We start from the raw sequence: 16,517 nt of genomic DNA on the forward strand, positions 1-16,517 counted from the left end.
CTCAATGACTTCACCACCTGCGTTCTTCTACAAAGACCTTTTACATCTGCACTTGAAAGGGAATCCTCTGAACTGTCATTCATGTTAAAATTCGACACTCTCCGGGCGGGGGAGGGGGGGGCGGATTGAACAAAGACCCCAACTATCTTACCCATTACCAGGATAGCTTCCCCAATTGTCACCTCTAATACCATTAGCTCACAGACATCTAACTTCCCCACCTCTAATATCATTAATTCACAGACACTTACCTTCCTTCCTCCCCCCCCCCTGCATCCCCCTCCTGTTCTGAAATGTGATTTGTCCTTTTCATATGTGTTCATTTTTTTAATTGTATCCTTTGGTATATATGGTTGTGACTATTTTCTTCCACTATTTGATCTGAGGAAGTGGGTGTGGCCCACGAAAGCTCATCATCTAATAAACCATCTTGTTAGTCTTTAAAGTGCTACATAGTCCTGCATTTTGCTTAAGTATGGATGTGAGCACTAAACTCCCTCTCACTGGGCCTGAGGGGGCCATTCAGAGAAGTGCCATCAACCTACCCACATCAGTGGGTGAGGGAACTTGTTGGGACTGGCGGTGAAAAGGAGACACCGAGCAAGGGACAATGAATAGCTCCTCCCCCTAGGAGTCTCTAGCATTAATTGGCCAACTGAGGGGGAGTTGGTCAGCATTTCCCAGCTCCAGGATTTAGCCCAGTGCAGGGGACTATCTTTCACCTGCTCTCCAGCAGCTCATCCTACCCACCTGAACCAGGGATGGGAACCTGACCTGATAGATGTTGGTGTTTAGGGAGCCAGGAAGGAATCTTTTTCTCCAATGGGCCAATTGGCAGATGACCCAAAGAGCTTTTTGCCTTCCTCACAGCACCTGCGAGTGACAGTGGACTGAATAGGAGTATCTTTAGTATCTGCCTGAGTTACTGGATTGGTGTTTATCATCACAACTTGTGACCAATTTCCAGTGTGGTTGGGGGAGTACTGCAATTCCCAGCGGGAAAAGAGCTGAGCGTTTGGTGATGTGCTTTGTGCCAATGTGATAGGTGAGACCTTGTAGCATTTCTGGATTGAGGTCCCCATCTTGCTGTATCCTCTGTGCCCCTTGTGAGGGGGAAGGTGCTAGGACTCAGAGCAGGGTCCAGGTTATGGACAAGTTATCCTCCATTATGGGTTACATGGTAACCCCCGTAGCGCCGGTGCCAATTATGGGCTATATTGTAAGGAGTGCTGTAATCTCTGCACTAGGACCAATTAGTATGAGTGATGGGTGCATAACACCCCTCCCTTGTGTTAAAGCTGAATAGAAGTTGCAGCCTGCCACTTAATTCTCATGCATGTGTCTGTCCTCCTTTTGCTGCTGAGTCCACATCAAACACCTTTGTAAAATGTGTTTAATGATTTACAGAACTATGTGACATCACACACAACTGTGATATCACAGACCAATGTGTATTGCTACTGCAGTGCATCTGAAATGGGGGCTAGCTTCTTCCCAGAGGTCAGACGTCATCCCTGCCCAGGGTAACTTCCATCTACACGTTTTCATGTGGCAAAATGAGTGATGTTCAAGCAGCAGGAGAGGGTGCGGAAGGATGAGAGTCACCAGTAAAATCACATGGAGCCTCAATACAGAGATGTGCGTGTCAGAAGAGGAGGGGCTGGTAGGCTTGCTCAGATCATGGTGCTACGTATTGATCTTAAATAGGTCTCTCTCCCTCTCTCTCTGTCTCTCCATCAGCTCGCTGACCTTCAGCTTGGTGTGGCCCTTCTGGAAAATTCCCTCTGCTGCTTCCTTCACATGCTTGGAGCCAGGAACCAGAGGTGGGAGTGGGGGTGGGGTAAAGTCTCACGCTCTGGCACATTCTGTTGGCTGGGCTCTGAGCCCCTTGTGCCGGGGGCCTGGCAGTTGGCAGAACTCTCCTATAAAGGAAAATTCTGGTCTCCAGCCAGCAGTAGCCACCAAGGATGCTTGAGCATTCCCTGTCCGAGCACTTCAGCCGGGGCCTGTGGCAGTCTGGCATGGAGGCATGAGGGAAAGTGGCCAAGGAGGCCAACAGCCCTGCAGTCAGTAACCCCTTCCTCACTGGGTGGGCCCTTCTCATGCTTCCCCTCAGCCCAGGAAATCCCCTGTTGGCTTCAAACAGCAGTTCCTGCTGCGGCCCAGCCGCCCGCACCAAGATGATGATCCTCTTTCTTCTTCCTCCAGTGACCCTTTTCCCTGTCCCCAGGGCCTCCCACTGCTCCCTGCTTACCTTTGGAAGAGAAGAGCAGTGCTGCCTGTTTCATCCCTCTGTCTTCTGAAGGCAGCTGACTGGCTTCCTAGCTGCCACTGGGGGTTCCCTTACTCTCTCCCAGTCCTCCAGGAGGCAGATCTTTGGAAGGGCAGCCCTCTTCGTTTCCTCTGCCACTCTCACGTGCTCCCACGCACAGATTGCACTAAGGAGTCTTCCTTGTGCTAGGAAATCCCACCCAGTCGGAATGGAACTGTAGCACAGGGTGGCTGAGCCTCTCTCTGCCTGCAACCTTCCCATGTACTGTGCTTCCCATCCTGCTGGATACCCAATCACCCTTCCTACCTAACTACTCCCTAGGCACCTACCCCACCATCCTGCTTGTGTTTGTCTCTCTTTCCCTCTCTGCCATGCCATTAGCCTTCCCTCCCGTCTACACCCATTACCAGGTACCCGCCTCAAGACTCAGTGGGACAGAGCTGGAAACATTAGAGGAACGGGAGAGAGGGCAGCGGAGACTTGTTGGAGACCAATGAGGAGATGCAGTCGAAGGCAAATACACTTGGAAAATTGAGCTGGAAAGTGAGCCCACAGTGGGACTAGGCAGGGAGCACAGCAGGATCCACTGAGGGATGAGGCCAACTATGGGGAGCACTAGAGTGTCCTATGGACATTGACCCAGCCCCCCTACTTTAGCTCCCAATGATTGTCAGATTGGAGGGAAACCGTAGAGGTCACCAAGGAGAAGGGAGAGAAGGTGAAACTAGAGTCAATACTGAGAAAACAAAAGAGGACTTGCCTACTTGCTCTGTCAGCAATAGGAGGAGATTGACTTTTCTACCTACCCAATGCAGACAGCCATAAGGGAAGTGGTTTCCTTTAGGAACGGATGGTGTCATGGGGGAGGGGAGGCAGTTGGAAATTCAGATGAGCACCCACACTTTGGATATTTTATCCAAACCGCAAACCTGAGAATTCACTGGAATGCCCCCTGGACAGCATGTCCCTGTAGAAGTGATTCCTGCTTGATGTGCTTGCATCCATGCTGGGCCTTGCTCCTATGCTGCAGATGCTCAGTATGAACAGCCACCTACAATTTTTCAGATGCATTGCCTTGTGGGGGACTATTTCACCTCAGCAGTGAGAGCTCCATAAGATATGTTCCCCGGCACTCTTTGCAGAGAATAAAAAAAAGCTGTGGTCCTCACTCTGCGGCTTGCAGGCATGGATGCTCCCGTACATCCATGCCTTCTGGTGCTGAAACGCGAGAGGTTTTATATTACGGTGAGAAGAGGGCAATCATCTCAGCACAGTATGCATTTTCTGTCACACAGCAGAGGCCATTTTCTGTCCCACCCCCCTTTCGAAGTGACATGTGCCCTGCTGGGGGAGGGGGTAGGAAGATAGCTAACCCACTCTTTTTATAAAACTTTGATGCTTGAAACCAAAATTTGTTTCTTCACACAAAATAGTTTCCCTTCCTTCTTGCAAAGCCACATGCGCTACTGAGAGAAAGATGGCTCATGGCTGCAGTAGTTGATTTCGGCTGGTTTAAACGACAACAACAAAAGCGATTGTCTAACAGGATGTCACAGTGGGATTGTGGGCTTTATGTGTCTGTTGGGGGTGGGGGAGCCTTCCCAGGGGTAGCAGTGACAGTTTGAGTCAGATTCTATTTGAATAAGGGAAACTTCAAAGGTCTTATTAAAACATATTTCAGGCTCTTTTCCCTGCAAGTGAAAGATTCTTTATAGGTGGGTGTTTGGCAATGGAGATCTAGACCAGAGTTTGGGGCCTGATTTAAGAATAGTTTCTTACTTTTGGGCACGTCGACACTGCAGGGAAAAAGTCGAATTAAAAGTCGAATTATGTCAATTGCATAGCTGAATTCGGCTTTGGGCACTGACTACACAGCAAGAAGTGGAAGGGAAAACACTCTTCCTTCAACCTCCCTTACTCCTCGTGGAATGAGGGTTACAGGAGTCCAAGTTAGAAGTCCTCCATCTCAACATTATTTGAATATAACGGTTTGCTGTGTAGATGCACCCTATGTTATATTGAAACGTCAGTTATTCCAAAATAACGTTGCAGTGCAAACGTACCCTTTGTGTGCAGAGCTCAGATGCCTTTTGGTGCTGGAAATACAAAATACTCCCATTTTTAGCAAAATATCAACAATTTTCCTGCATTATCCAGCTCTGATTGAGCCCATTACAAAATGTGGGCCCAAGAATCAGCTCTGGATTTTGACCTCACCAAAGTAGAAAGCTCTTCAGATCCAAGGATCCCAAAGGAGGGACTTGCCATCTGAGTGAGTGATGGGCTAAAGAGAAGTGGGAAAGAGCTTGAAAAGGCCTTCCCAGACCCTACCCCCATCCTCCAAGGTCCTGGCTACAACCCCGTTTATAAACAGTGTTGAGTGATTTGGACACACACACATTTTGGCAGAAAGTAATCAGGGAGCAGCACAGAAAGGCAGCCACATGGGAACCTCCGCGTTTATTATAGTTCATTCCGGAGCAGGCAACACACAGATCTTTGCTGCTGTTCCTCCCACCATCTCAGCCCCATGCTCCCCCTTTCAGGCTGTGTGGTGAAGTCCAAACCTCCCTGTAGGGGGTGGGGCATCTCTGTCCTCTGCCAGTGGAGAGTGGATGGTGCCAGTGTTCCCCATGGTCAATGTTTCTTTAAGCAGCCCCATTCTTCATTCTTGCTACTAGCTCATTATGGTGCCTGTCCTTTGAAATCCAACCTGCCTCACAGCTTCATAGAGTGGTTGGGCCTTTAACTTGCATCTAGCAATGTATGATCACATCATCACTTGAATCCTACTATATCAGCTCCAGGTGGCTGTTGCACCTTTAAATGACTCCACTTGTGTCCAGCTCCTCATTGTCAGTATCTGTTGAACAGGCAGCTCCACAAGGTTGGTGTCCCAGCGGCCCCTGCACATGTTCTAGGCCTGGAATGTATGGGGGAGCCAATCCTGTTCAGATATCCCCTTTCAGCCAGCAGTTCTTGGCTATTTGTCCCACCCCGGGCCGAGAGGCTGGACTGAACTGGAGCAGCTGGGTGATGAGGGCTTTGCAGGGCTCAGGCAAAGGGGGCAGACCTTCAGGGTAGAGGACTCCCTTCTTCTGGCGGCGGGGCATGCTGTGGATGTGGGTGTCATCGAAGGGCATGCAGCCGGTCACCATCACGTAGAGCACCACACCCAAGCTCCATATGTCGTACTTCTTGGCGTCGTAAGGTATACCCAGCAGCACCTCGGGAGAGGCATAGGCAGCTGATCCGCAGTAGGTGGTGCTCAGGTCTGGGTAGCCACTTGCCTCCTTGCCAAAGCCAAAGTCTGTGAGCTTTGCCCGGCGGCCATCGGAAGTGAGCAAGACATTCTCACACTTGAGGTCCCGGTGCACCAGATTCCGGTCATGAAGGTAACGCACGGCACTCACAATTTGTCCAAAGATGTCCCGGGCTTCGGGGACACAAGGTAGTTTCCCAAGCTGCTGCACCAGCTGGAGCAGATCAGTGGACGCTGCTTCCATCACGATGTAGAGTTTCCCATTGCAGACTTCAATGAACTCAAAGACCCGCACGATATTGGGGTGCCGGATCACCCGCAGGATGGAGAGCTCCCTTGGCAGAAATTTGTGTACAAAGTCGGGGGGTGCCCGTCGCCGATCCACCACCTTGATTGCTAGTGGGCCCTTGTATTTGGCTGAAGTGGCTACCCTCACCTTGGAGTAGCTGCCCTCACCCAGGGTCTGGCCCAGCTTGTAGCCAAGCTCGTTAAGCAGTTTGTCTCCTCCGGAGGTTCTTGACATGGTGCAGTGTGGCTTGGATGGGTTCTGATGGGCTTGATTGGGGCTGGTGTTTTGCTCCAGGGATTGAAAGCTTTAACCCATTGTGTGTGGCAGCTGTTGACCTTCACTCCCCCCCCATGTTCCCACTGGGTACTTGGTCCAGCAGCATCACTGCTCCCTCAGGTATTGTGATGTGCTAGGAGTGTCATGTGCTACTCCCTTTGTGTGTTGCCAAGGATGTCACGTTAGCTCCCTTTCCTCCCTCTCCTCTTCGGGATCTTGGGCATACCGTGTATAAGAGCAAGGGGAAAGCTCCTTGTTAATTGTCTTGAGGTTATTGTCTCTTCCATTTGTGTTGGGGGTTTGGCTTCTTGAAATAATAAGAGCTTAGTCATGAGCATTCTGGAAGGAACAATTAATTTCTGGGTTTTGCCAGTCCGATGCCCATCCTGCACAGAAAACTAGATATTCAAGTGAGGATATACACAAAGTGGCGCAGAAAGAATGACTTTATACTTGCCAAATTGCAAGTTATTTGGGGTGGAGAAGCATATTTACCAGCTGTACTTGTTCCTCCTAAGGGTTTTGAGGAGGACTCTCCTCTTCCAATGAACTCCTGCTAGCCTAAATTCTTGAATCTGGAATCATACTCCTGTGCATTTTTAAAAAATAATTCTGTATTTGGGGCTGCATAAGAGAAATTGCTCCAGACGTCTTTTAGAGATCTATTGAATGTTAGTGCGTTTTTTTAATATGGCTGGGGGCAATGTTCATTGTTCTGAGGTCACATTTGAATAAATGTATCATGTATTTTAAATATGTACTCCTGATAGCATATATGTATATAAAATACTTTAACTTCCCTCCTCCTTTTTTTTTCCTTGAGCACTCATGTAAATGGAGCTTGCCTGGATTCTCGGTGTGTATTTTCTAATTTTTTAATTATCTACTCTAACCACCTAAAGGGGTAATGAGATCCCTAAGTAACAACGAGAACAGGGGATTTGGACAGGCACACGACGTTCTTGCCCCACATGTGCTATGTCACTGCCTAAAAATGGGCAACAAAGGGACCATCTGATGCCTTCAGCTTCCCAAATGGGCCACTTACTATCAGGCCTGTTGATGAGCCTTGAGAATGGTCACAGGAGCGCTGTGTGGCAAGCTGCAGTGACCCACACCATACTCCGGCCGTCTCTGAAGGCTGGCCAATGCAGGTGTGTGCTGTCATCAGGGTGGTGCTGATGCACTGTCCCTTCCGCTTCAGACCCTACCCCTTTTGGGCATGTGGAGCTGCCCCCTCACATTGCCAAGGGGCCTGGAAATCCTGTTGGCTCCCCTACTTATTATTAACTCAGTGGGGCAGGGAGGAGGGGAATACAATTCAGCCCCACCAAGGGAAGAGAAGACTACTATAGAGGAGGGAAGGGATTTGGAGAGGCAGGAAGCAATTAACTGAGTTGGGACTTGCTGAGAAACAGATCATTAGCCACAGTTTTTGTGAAGAGTAAAGTGGGATCATTAATGATCTCTGCTTTAGGTCGCATCGGAGAGAGATCCGCAAAAATGCCCCTAAAAAGAGCCTGCTGGATTGCAGACCCAGGAAGTGACTCTGAGGACAGAGCACTGCCCACTTTCAGTTCTTAAGCATTGTTGGTTTTTACAAGATGTTCCAAGGTTCTAATCCACATTAGGGAACAGCTGCCTGAAAATTATAATTTATTATTGGTTTCAGGGTATAAAAGACAGTCTGAAACCACAAAACCCTTCCTGGTTCTAATAATACTTTTGCCAATCAGAGCTGAAAGAAAGAAAATCCGCCCCGGCACTGTCTGTCCTTATTCAGTAATTTTAAAAGTCACTGAGTTATATAACCACTTGAACAAATGGTAGTTATTAAAGCAATGCTAGCAAAGCTTTAAAGTGAGGTATTTGATGGCCCATACTGTATTATAAACCCCATAGTTATGTTTATCTGCTATAATAATTGCTAGCTTTACCAAACCCTCTCTCTAAGAGCCATCTTTTCTTCTCTAAATCCTTTCTCAAATACAAGAACTCCCTATGCCTTGGGCACAGCTTTTAATCAGGCAAGATCCACAGAAGCATCACTCCAGTAATAGCTGGAGGGGCCATCCACCTTTCTCCAGGTACCACGCTGCCACTATTGCTTTGAGATACAGGAGCAATATAAATGCTGCAACACTCAGTTACAGGGGGGAATATTTGCTTCCTCCAGTGTGTGGACAACTGTGCTTGTTGGTAGGGTGGGAAGTGGTTCCCTTACTCCCATTCCATCCTCATCTTTTTTTGAAGAGTCTGGAGTCAATGAAAGTATTAGGGGATCACATCTGTATGGAGGCATAAAGGAGGAGATTTCCTGTCTCTTCTCTATCTGGATCCACATGCAAACTGGCCCATTGACTCTTTCCATGCAAAGAGGCTAATGAACAAACTAGAATTCCTGCTTCTGAAGTGGTTGAGTCATACGCTTCTTTCTGGGGAAGATTCTGCCCAGTTTCCTGGTTTCACTGAATGCAGCATGGGGCTGGAGAAGGCGAGAATGGCTGAAATACTGGAGAGGATAATTTAAAAAGAGAGAGAAAGAAAAGAAATCCAGGAACAAAAACTAACCATTCAAATTAGGAAAGAACTGCAGCTTGAACCATATGCCACTAATGCTTTTATTTAAGCAAAGAAAAAACAGCACAGCACTTTGTAGGCCAGAGAGCTGTGGAAAGCCATTTATTTCTGTGGGCTACGGATTAATTCCTGGCACATACTGTTAGACTGTGAATCATAACCACAGTGACTTCAGATGAGGTTAAAGCTGTACTTTCAGGAAGAAGTGAGCGTTCCTGGGTGACTAAACACCATGGAGCTGAAGTAGTAGAGTTGAGGAATTTTTATGAGGGAAGATGATGCCCTGTGTTCCCCTTGGTTACATAAGTTCCCTTCTTGTTATCTCAGTGCCACTGAGAAATGCACTTATAATTTCTCTGTGGACAGGTGAGTACCATTGATTATGTGTGTAAGCATAGCGATTCTTATGAAGCACAATACTCTGGGGAATAGCAGGACTTGAACTGTAAGCTGTACAGCGGTGGAATATACAGTGATCACAAGAGATCCCTGGCAGAATCGTCTTTTAGGGGAAGATTGTAATGTTACAGAAGACATGTTGCCTAAAGAACTGGGGAGGGGGCGGGGCGGGAGGAGGAGGGAATGGTCTCAAGTTGCAGTGGGGGAGGTCTAGATTAGATTTTAGGAAAATAATATTTCACTAGGAGGGTGATGAAGCACTGGAATGGCTATCTAGGGAGGTGGTGAAATCTCCATCTTTAGAGGTTTTTAAAGCCATTCTTGACAAAGCTCTGACAGGGATGATTTAGTTGCAGTTGACCCTCCTTTGTGCAGGGAGTTGGACTAGATGACCTCCTAAGGTTTCTTCCAACCCTAATCTTCTATTATTTTATCTCATCAGTTGATATCATGGTGATTAGGATGGAATTCTTCCCCAGTTGGGGAATCTTGGAGTATCCATTTCTCATCTTTCCATTAACCCAGCACTAAACTGATGTTAGCTGTTGTTCATTGGTGCAGATGTACTAGTGCAGCTCTATTCTTAGCCTAGTTCCTAACCCGTAGGCTGCTGCATGACATGCGACTTTCAGAAAAAGCACTGAACGGAGACAGCAAGAGAAAGGAATAAGATTTTTCTTCTTTGAAGGATGACATTAGACAGGAGGAGAAGGAGAAGGAAAGAGATCTGAGCTCATCTCTCTGTGCTGTGCTTGGACTTGTATTTTTTGTTTCGTTAATTTTTTTGGCTCTTTCTTAGCATAAAAATGTACCAAAAATCTATTTTGCTTCCATTCCTCTACCTCACATTGTGCAATCAGTGCTACAAATATTTAACCAAAGTCATTACATTATAATGGCGCTAACAGGTATGGCAGTATTTTGGCCCACCTTTATTGGATTAAGTTTAATATCTTTGAAGTTCATTGTATTAAAAATGCAAATGTTTATGTACTATTGTGGGATTGTTTGGAACTTCTGTAGAAGAAGAACATGATTAATGCAAGCTCTAGGAAATGAGAAACTTCGGAGAACTGTTTGGGACAATGTGTGTAGAGTGAGTTTCCTATAAAGTACTTGGGAGGAAGGAAATGCAAATTCTCATCTCCAAAGCCAGCCCTTTGAAGCTACATGCTGGGGAGAGAAACTGAAGCTTTGGCTAAGTCTATACTGTCACTTTAAAGTATTGGAACTTTTGGGCTTGGATATGTAAAAAAACAAACACACAAATGCCCCCAGCATGTTGCAGAGCAGGAAAGTGCTAGTGTGAACTGTATCGAAAGTTTTGCTAAAGTCAAGGTATACCACATCTATTGACTTCCCCATGTCCACAGAGCCAGTTACCTCATCATAGAAGCTAATCAGATTGGTCAGGCACGACTTGCCTTTGGTGAATTCATGTTGTCTATTCCTGATCACTTTCCCCGCTTCCAAGTGCTTCAAAATGGATTCCTTGAGGATCCCCTCCATGATTTTTCCGGGGACTGAGGTGAGGCTGACTGGTCTGTAGTTCCCTGGATTGTCCTCCTTCCCTTTTTAAAAGATGGACACTACATTTGCCTTTTTCCAATAATCCAGGACCTTTCCTGATCTCCATGAGTTTTCTAAGATAATGGTCAAAGGCTCTGCAATGACATTTGCCAACTGACTCAGTACTCCTTGGGTGCATTAAATCCAGACCCATGGATCTGTGTATGTCTAGATTCTAAATAGTTCAGGTATTAACCTTTTATAAATCATTGACAAATGGAATCTTAATTATAATGTGTGACTCCGATACATAACGAAATCCTAAAGCTCTCTGGTTTGCAGTGGAATATCACTCAGGATAACTTAAACCAAACTTTTGCAAAGAATATTTTTCTCACTAAATAGTAATGAGCCTGTAATACTGTTGTTTTGAGACACGTGGTAAAATTTTCACACACACCTAATGACTGACTTAAACTCCAAAATTCCATTTTAAAAAGTTCCTAAATACCTGGGTCTTTTTTGAATATGATTCCTTTGTCAGAGAGGCACTTCTGAAAATGTAACAACCTATAACAGGGACAGAAATAGGCATTAGGAGAGGGACTTGGGACTCTGAGGTCCTGGGTTTGTCACTGTCTTTTTAGGTAGCTAGAGGTAATTTGCTTAATCTGTCTGATTCATAGTCCTCTTTTTGCAAATGAGAAATCTTCCTACACACTGTTTGTAAAGTGCTTTGAGATTCTTGAGAATCCCAGAGCAGAGAAGTTCAACTGTATATTATGTATTCACTAATTTAATGTTATTGTAGGAAGGTGAAATCCAATTCTTCATTCTGGTTTAAATAAAATCCTCATTATGTTGAGGGTTTTTTTTAAAAATGACCAGTAGTATGATTTTAGCTACCATTAAATAAGCTTTTCTCATTGTGTAACACCCCTATGCCCATCTTTTTCCAGCTGGGTAAATTATACTAGCACGGGAGAATCATTACTACAACTTGTACAGTAATTTTGGGACATGGTGACCCACAGCTGTATTACAAATTAGAACACAACAACCTTACTTGAGGTCTGTTGATACTTGAATGACAGAATCGACATAGATACAAGGTATTTTGCAAACCCCAAATCCAAAACTCTTTTCTCTTGATGAGATCATGGCCAATCAGCACATCAGTGCCTCTTATGCCTGTTTGTAAGTTTGACCTTGGAGGAGCATCAGGTTAATGAGAGATAAAGAAGCTGGGGTGTAATTGGGAGGCCCCTGTCACATGGCCAGAGGACTTTTTGACTTTCTGCATTAGGTCATCATAATCTTACCCCAGGGAGGCTGCACAGATGTATATTCCTTTCATTAGGGGCCTTCCCTTGTGAATCGATCACTCCTGGGGTGGAGTTAGTAGCTGGAAATTCAAAAGCAGATTAATCTCAACATTCAGACTAATCAAACATGTCTCTGTGCTGTGTGTTTTGCTGTGGCTAAGCTCCCAGGCTGCGAGATCTATGTCAGTTTCATTACTGGATTTTGAAGTACCAGCTGTCATTCACTACAGCAAATAACTGAGCTAACAAAACAGTCATGAGAATTTGTTTACTTGGGATCATTTGCCCACTTCTGTGCATTCTTAGTTATCCCTGAAGTCCCTATTATGATGGCCCGTGGCTTATTTTAAAGGAGACCTCTCTTTTCCCTTTAGTTCTAAAAAGTCCTAATTTTTTAATCATGAGCATTTGTATGTACTGTGGGGCAAATCTTGCTACTCTTACTTAGGGGATGATAAAGTACCCTGTGGCTCAGCAGGGAGTGCAGCATTTGGCCCTGTATTTGGAATCAATCATTTTATTAAAATATTTCCTGGCCGTTTCACACACTGCATCAGCTACATAAGTGATTATGCCTACATAAATGATTAGGGTAAGCACCCCATTCACAAGAGGCGTATGTAAAGCACTTTCTCCTTTATTAATGATAGGCGAACCTCAAAAGGCTTGGGGCATCTGGTCAATCAGAGGAGGACACAGCAGGTTGCATATTGACCTAAAGTTTATTTTAATTATCCAACATTTTTAGGACTAAGGGTACTATAAACTACCATGGAAAGTTAGCTTGGGTGTATTCAGTATATGAAGCATGTATATACCATATCTCAGATTGTGTCTCAGTCCTATAATCCGACCCATGAGTGGGGCCATCCAGAGTCCTACTGAAAATAGGGCTCTGCATGGCCTTGGGGGCTAACTGACATAGATTGTAGAGTCAGGACCGTTGGGTGAGGGAATGTCCTGTGTGAATGAATGCTACATAGTACACCCCTGGCATACAAAAAAATGAATTCTAACCATTCCTATTAATGTAAGAGCTCTAGCACCTAGTTGTGATTATCATGCTATATCTTGGGCTCTGATCCTGCAACTTACGAGTGAATGTACCTACATGGGGCTTCTTTGATTTTTAGTGAGGTTTCAGGTGGGTTGAGGGGGTTGTCCCCAGGTGTTGTAACTAGCAGGATTAGGGCTGTAGATATTTCTAAAGCACCTGCCACGTCTGTTTCTAATCTTTGCCGTGTCTCACTGATCAGTGCATATAAATATATCAGTGAGTATAAATAAACACACGTATAAGAATGAAAGGCACCTGACACTTAATATTCCAACTTACAGACGTTCTGTCAGATTGCAAATGGGCATCATAAATTCTTCCTCTTCATCTGTGTGTGAATAATTGGGATCCTCTTGCTGGCCATATATGCGCTGATTAGCTTTTTAAAAAGAAGGAGTTTACATTTTTTCTGGTGTTGGTGTTTGCTATTTCCAAATTCATTTAAGTTTTTTTTTTTTTTTTTGGTCATTTGGAAAGAGCACTGGGCTGAAAAGAACACAGTCTCTAGTCTTCATTATTGACAGTCTATATGAAACATTGTGCCTAGCACTAGTGTGCTGGCACTAAGACTTGCATTTGTCTGGCCCTGCAGCCGGAAACACACTCTGTATCTTTTTTTAATTCAATAGCACACACTCAGCTTATTACCATATGGAACAAATACAAGTGAGGTTAGGATTGTAATATGGGGCAGACCTGTTTTGACAGGAGATAACAAAGAAATAATGCTGGCCTAGTAGCAGGTATTATTTCTTTCAAAACTTTTATGTTCCTTTATTTAAACTGGAAAAAAATGCCCATTCAGCAAGAAACTTCATCACTGTTAAAATAACTGAGCTGCTGGTTTGGTGCAGTTGGAAAGCACAAGCAGACCCTTTAAAAGGGATGCACCAGGTGGTAGCGGATTGACAAATCCAGACCTGTCAGACACTTGATTGCCTGGGTCCTGTTTGTGCAGGGTAACTACCACTCCAAATCTACTGTAACAGTAGCTGTGATTATTCCTGTTTTAGCCCAGTTAATTTTGGAAGTTGGCAGAGCTATTCGTGCGGAGGCAGAAACAAACGTAACTGAGTACAGAACCTTACCTATGAATGTTTTATGAAACTTGTGTGGAGACAGCAGCCCGAGGCATAGTCTTGTATAGTTGGAGGTTCTCTGTTTCCTTTGAGCAGCAACAGCTATGTTGATCATAGAGAAAGGCAGGATTGTGTGGTTTGAAAGTCGTACAGGTAAGATAGCTATGGGAATTTGTATAATTTTATATTCTTATTGCCCAAGAACTGGATGTTGATCAAAATACTCCAAGCTGAACTTTCTCCCCCGATGCAGATCAAAAGATTTTGTAACTTGCTTTTTCTGTTTTTTACTGTTCAGAAATAGATGTGAATTCTCTCCCTTGTTCTCTCCTTTTTGGTGGTCTTTCTCTTTCAGACTTTCTCTAAAAGGGAGTACGATGGTGAGGCTGACAGTTGTGAGTGGTGTGACCTTGAGATGCCAGTTAGCATACTGTTATCAAGGTATATACTCCAAAGATAATATGCAATGTCGTTGGAAACCCAGTAACAAAATGGCCATTAATGTTCTTGTGTGATGTATGTAAAATGATCGTACAGATACAGGCAGTCCCCGGGTTACATGGATCCGACTTACATCGGATCCCTACTTACAAACGGGGTGAGGCAACTCACCCTCCAGCAGACCAGGGAGATGGGAAGCTAGTGCCCCCCACCCACAGCAGACCAGGGAGACGCGGAGCGGCTTTTCTCAGCAGACACCTCAGCTTGAGAATAAAGGACTGAGGGAAGTGAGGTGTGGGAGAATAAAACTGAGCTCGGGAGAAATGTTTGGCTAGAGTTTCCCCTACAATATGTACCAGTTCCGACTTACATACAAATTCAACTTAAGAACAAACCTACAGTCCCTATCTTGTACGTAACCCGGGGACTGCCTGTATGTGCTTCAAATGTGTTCTTGAAGTGCATTTGGTGAGCAATGCTGAAGCCACTCTTGTTTCAGATGATGGAATATGGTTCCACTTGGTTGAATGTGTCTCCTATGTAGATTAGGCAAGCCGTGACCAAAGGCAAAGAAAAACACATTGACGTGTAAGATAAATAAACCTATAAAGACAGTAGGCAGGGAAAGCTGACTACTTACTGCATAGAGACTGTACCTCTAGAAGGCCTTGCCTGCCTCTTGAAGCAGTGTCAATGTACTTAGGGAAGACAGCATGGCGTCTGCACCCCAGCAAGGGAGGGGAGAAGCTCTGGCTGCTATTATTTTCCAAAGAATATATTTGTCAGGTAGGGGAGATGCATGAGGCCAGGACCTTTACAACTGGGAAATGTATATCTGGAACTCTCTAGGAACTGAATGTAGGTGAGAACTCTGGTGGAACTGGCTGAAGTTAAATTTTAGTCTTAGAAGCATATTTTTACTTTTGTTTGTAACCATTTCTATCCTTACTCCTTGTACTTGATGTGCCTACATGCAGGGATATATAAATTATACCCATCACTTTTTGTTTAATAATTTTTGTTTGTAGTAAAACTAAATCTAGTGCCTGGATGGAAGGGAATGGCACACTATCCCCCGGTTGAGCTAATAGGCTGCAGCACATTGTCTCTTTAAAAGATCAGCAAATGTAAAAGCTTCTGTGATGGTTCAGTAGGGGGCAGGAGACCACAGAGCAGATTGTTGGAGGGAAATTTGGGATATGGAGTGTTGGGGATCACTCTGTAAAAAGTAACCGGGCTGTGGAAGTCAAAGTGTATGACCTGCATGCCTGTGGGCTGGCTGTCATTGTCGGAGCTGTGAGCCCCAGCAGCATAGTATTGTAGGACAATACTAGTAAGTGTCACAACTGGTAAATACAACCCTGCTGCAATGTAAATTCTGCGGCATGGAAGCAGTGTTGCTTTTCCAGTGGTCACATTTATTCACAGGACAGCAAATTAAGAGCCTGGTTATTTGTTCCATGTGCATCCAGAATTCCTGGTCACAGAAATAGGATTTGTATGTGTTGCAGGAATATAGAATCAAATAGGCCAGATTTAACAGGCGTTGGGCACTATTCCACACTGCCAGTGCTCTGGTGTCCTGTGATAGCATATACACATCCTACACCAGGCCTGGGTAGTAAGGGGCTGACGATTTGGTCAGCGGACAGATGTTGCAGTTGGCTTCGCCCCACAACGCCTGCCAGAAGTGCCCACACTTGGGGGGATAATCAAGAGAGGAACCGGAGACACATGGGAGGATAGAAGCTTCAGCAGGCTGTCTGCCCTGGAAGGGGGAGGATTTGTCTTATGGTTCTGAAAGGGATCAGAGGCCCGGAGGCCTGAGAGCTACAGGAAAAGCGTAGAAGAGAAGCGACATGCTGTCCACCTCTGTGGTGAGTGGGAAGTCAGTCCAGATTCCCCTGAAGTAAGGGGGATGGACCAGTTGTGTATGTGTGGGTTTTTTTCCCCTTTAGAGTAGAGTGTTCGCAGGTCTGATGAATTGGAGAGGTTCTCTGGGCATTGCTTAGGAAAAAGGAATGGAAG

At 45.3% G+C, this 16,517-nt stretch overlaps 1 protein-coding gene and 1 long non-coding RNA gene across 3 annotated transcripts in view; one reads left to right on the plus strand and one right to left on the minus strand.

Moving 5' to 3' along the window:
* Positions 1 to 16,517, plus strand: part of LOC142830251 (uncharacterized) — a 47,999-nt gene that overhangs the window by 16,919 nt on the left and 14,563 nt on the right. The window lies entirely within an intron of this gene.
* On the minus strand, positions 5,224 to 6,057 carry TSSK6 (testis specific serine kinase 6). Its single transcript, XM_006117951.3, has one exon. It carries the CDS (start codon positions 6,055 to 6,057, stop codon positions 5,224 to 5,226), a length of 834 nt encoding a protein of 277 aa, XP_006118013.1.

The sequence above is a fragment of the Pelodiscus sinensis genome, chromosome 7 (genome assembly GCF_049634645.1).
Source record: "Pelodiscus sinensis isolate JC-2024 chromosome 7, ASM4963464v1, whole genome shotgun sequence".
NCBI lineage: Eukaryota > Metazoa > Chordata > Testudines > Trionychidae > Pelodiscus > Pelodiscus sinensis.